The 2,965-nt window shown below is 42.1% G+C and overlaps 1 protein-coding gene across 1 annotated transcript; it reads right to left on the bottom strand.

Annotated features, from left to right (window-relative positions):
• Nucleotides 1-354: 354 nt before the first annotated feature.
• On the bottom strand, nt 355-1,296 carry LOC139312877 (vomeronasal type-2 receptor 26-like). Its single transcript, XM_070938051.1, has one exon. It carries the CDS (start codon nt 1,294-1,296, stop codon nt 355-357), a length of 942 nt encoding a protein of 313 aa, XP_070794152.1.
• Between the last annotated feature and the right edge of the window lie 1,669 nt (nt 1,297-2,965).

The raw sequence follows: 2,965 nt of genomic DNA, 5'->3' as shown, positions 1-2,965 counted from the left end.
ATGCCTCAAAATACAATTTCAGGTCTGGAAAACCCAACCCCTCTTTTTCCTTAGCATCTTGCAGTAGTTTGTATCAGATTCTTGTTTTTTTCCTTTGCCATATAAACTTAGAAATATCCAAAATAATAAACACATCTTTAACAAGAAGTTTTCCTTCCATACAGGGCATTGGACCTCACTAAGGACACTTTGAAAACATGAAAAACAAAAGACTGACTAGAGGAATATTGTAAGCAAGGATAAGGAATTCTTTTATGGATAAATTCCTCCTTCATGTCATCATTTATTAGAAATCTTATCACATTCTAAACATGCCAGAAAGACAAATATAAATGAGGCAACTCCTTGCCTTGGTTAGATATTCTTGTTTCTTACTATATTTTCTCTACAATTGAGATCGGGCCTCAGCAGAATAATGTAGCATTTGGGGAAAAAGATACAAACCAAGAGAGCAGCTCCAGAGGCCAAAATGGAGAAGATCTCCACAGCCACCATGGATTTCCCTTTGGTGCTCAGGTAGGTAGGGAGGAAGGAGATCCAAACACTGCAAAAGACCAGCATGCTAAAAGTAATGAACTTGGCTTCATTAAAACTATCAGGCAGTTTCCTAGCTAGAAATGCCACTGTGAAACTGACAAGGGCCAAAAAACCTAGGTAAGAGAGGACACTGTAAAACATTACAGCTGAGCCTTGCTTACATTCCAAGATGATCTCTCCAAACAAGGAGTGGAAGTCCAAGTTAAGAAACGGGGGAGAGGTTACCAACCAGGTGGCACAAAGGACTGCTTGGATCAGGGGACAGGCTATGACAATGGAGTTGGTCAGTGGTTTTCCTAAGAGTTTCCTTGTCTTGTTCCCTGGCTTGGTGGCCATGAAGGCCAAAACCACCATGACAGTTTTTGCCAAAACAGAGGAAACCGCAAGGGAAAAGAGAATGGCAAAGGCAGATTGTTGGAAGAGACAGGTGAGCTTCCCTGGTTGACCAATGAAGAGGAAGGAGCAGAGGAAGCAGAGCAGGAGGGAGGTCAAGAGGAGGTAGGTGAGGTCTCGGTTGTTGGCCTTGACTATTGGCGTGTCATGGTATTTATGGAAAATCACCAGGACTGCAGAAGTGACCACAGAGAGGAAAAGAGCAAGAAAAACTAAAGTGTATCCCAGGGTGTCTTGATAGGCAAGGAAGTGGATCTTCTTGGCAATGCACTGGTCCTTGTCCTTGTTGGGATAATGGTCTTCTGGGCAGGGTTCACAGTGAGCTGCATCTGAAATCAAGAGTCTATTTAAGAATTTCAGGGGCATCTACCATGCCCATTATCCCTACTTTAGAGAACATATGAGTGTTGCCTTTCTGCTGTTGGCGTGTTGTGAGAACCCATGTGTAGTTTATGGGACATCAAAAAGAGCAAATCATTCTTCATTTACGATGATCCTGGGGATAGATTATCCAGAGACGAGGATTTATCCAATTCCAGTTATCCATTCACTCTGCACTTCCATGAGTAACGTGGCTTTCAGTTTAAGATTGCTGCCTTTTTTTTCTCCCATTTTATAATGGAACCCATAGAAGACAGACAGATTTGTTATCCAGAAATGCTGCTGTTTTGTTTGTGTGTATATTATCCCTGTTTCAGTGGTAAAATTCAAAAATTTTTACTACTGGTTCTTTGGGTGTTGCTTCGTAGGTGTGGTGTTGCTTGGTGGGTGTACCAGGGGAAGGATACTGCAAAATCCCCATTCCCACCCCACTCTGGGATTAGCTAGAGCTGGTATTTGCCAGTTCTCTGAACTAATCAAAATTTCCACTACTGGTTCTCCAGAACCTGTCAGAACCTGCTGGATTTCACACCTGCCCTGCCTTAACCTCTCTACTTCGTATCTCAGATCTGTCCATTTAGATGTTTTTTGCTCCCTCCTGCTCTATCAAAGAGACATAAATAAATGAATGTCCTCTTTCCCTGGCAGGTCTATTTCCTCAGAGGTTGATAGTGCTGACAGAAGGAGCTTATTCTGAATAATAAAAATTAAAGCTTGGACCTCACAGCCCACTTCCTCAGGTAAGTTTGGAAGGCAGCTTTTGCAATTGGATGTTAGAGTACCAATGGAAATCCCAGTTGGGCATTCATAAATTTAGCCCTAAAGATATCCTGCATGGAACTGCTGAGGATTGGGAAAGGTGGCTTCTGTGCCAGGGCAGTTTATATCTGGAAACTGATTTCAGCAAAGGTTTTCCTGGAAGATATGATTTCATGACAATCTCATAAAAATAACAATAACAAAAAAATGACTTAATGAATGTCTTCTTTGATCCTGGATGATTTACATTTGAAGTCTTGCCTACCTGTCTGATTAGAAAAGGTCCCTTCTGGACAAGCCTCACACTGGTAGCAGCAAACCTGCTTGTCCTCTGGAACTCTTCTCCTCTCTCCTGCATGGCACCTCTTCATGCCACACCTGGCAAAGGGCACCTTCTGAAAGAGAAAAGAGAAATACTTGAGATGACCTAAGCAATGAACCTGCTGCATTCATGCTTTTCCCCATTCCTACTTCTATGTTCAGATTTTCTTCTAAAGAGATACATTGCCACCATCTATCAGAAATATGGAACAGCTCCTGGGGGGTTCAGGCCACTGGAATTCCTGAGACATCAACAGATGGTGGAGATTTTAACTGGGGTTTCATCCTGCACAGGAAGGATTGTGACTGAACCACAGCATTTCTAAAATAAAGAACCATGAGGATGCAACTGAGTGACAGTGGTCAATGGAAATCACTGTTACTAGCTGTAATTGCATCCTGCGTTTCAAGCAGATGTTGTTCCCAAACCTAACTCTTTGTGGAATGACACAAATCAGACCACAAATGTGTTACATACAAAGCAGATTTCTCACCAAATAACTGCCATGATTTCTGACTCAATTGATTATTTTTCAACTTAGAAAGATGTTCTGCACCTCAGGAAGAGAATGAA

Source organism: Pituophis catenifer, unplaced genomic scaffold (genome assembly GCF_029215685.1).
Source record: "Pituophis catenifer annectens isolate HBS135680 unplaced genomic scaffold, rPitCat1.0.hap2 SCAF_1, whole genome shotgun sequence".
In the NCBI taxonomy this organism is placed as follows: domain Eukaryota; kingdom Metazoa; phylum Chordata; class Lepidosauria; order Squamata; family Colubridae; genus Pituophis; species Pituophis catenifer.
This window is presented reverse-complemented; position numbering and strand designations above follow the sequence as displayed.

Excerpts from the sequence above, each read along its gene's own strand:
- LOC139312877 (XM_070938051.1), bottom strand. The coding sequence starts at position 1,296 with ATGCCCCTGAAATTCTTAAATAGACTCTTGATTTCAGATGCAGCTCAC.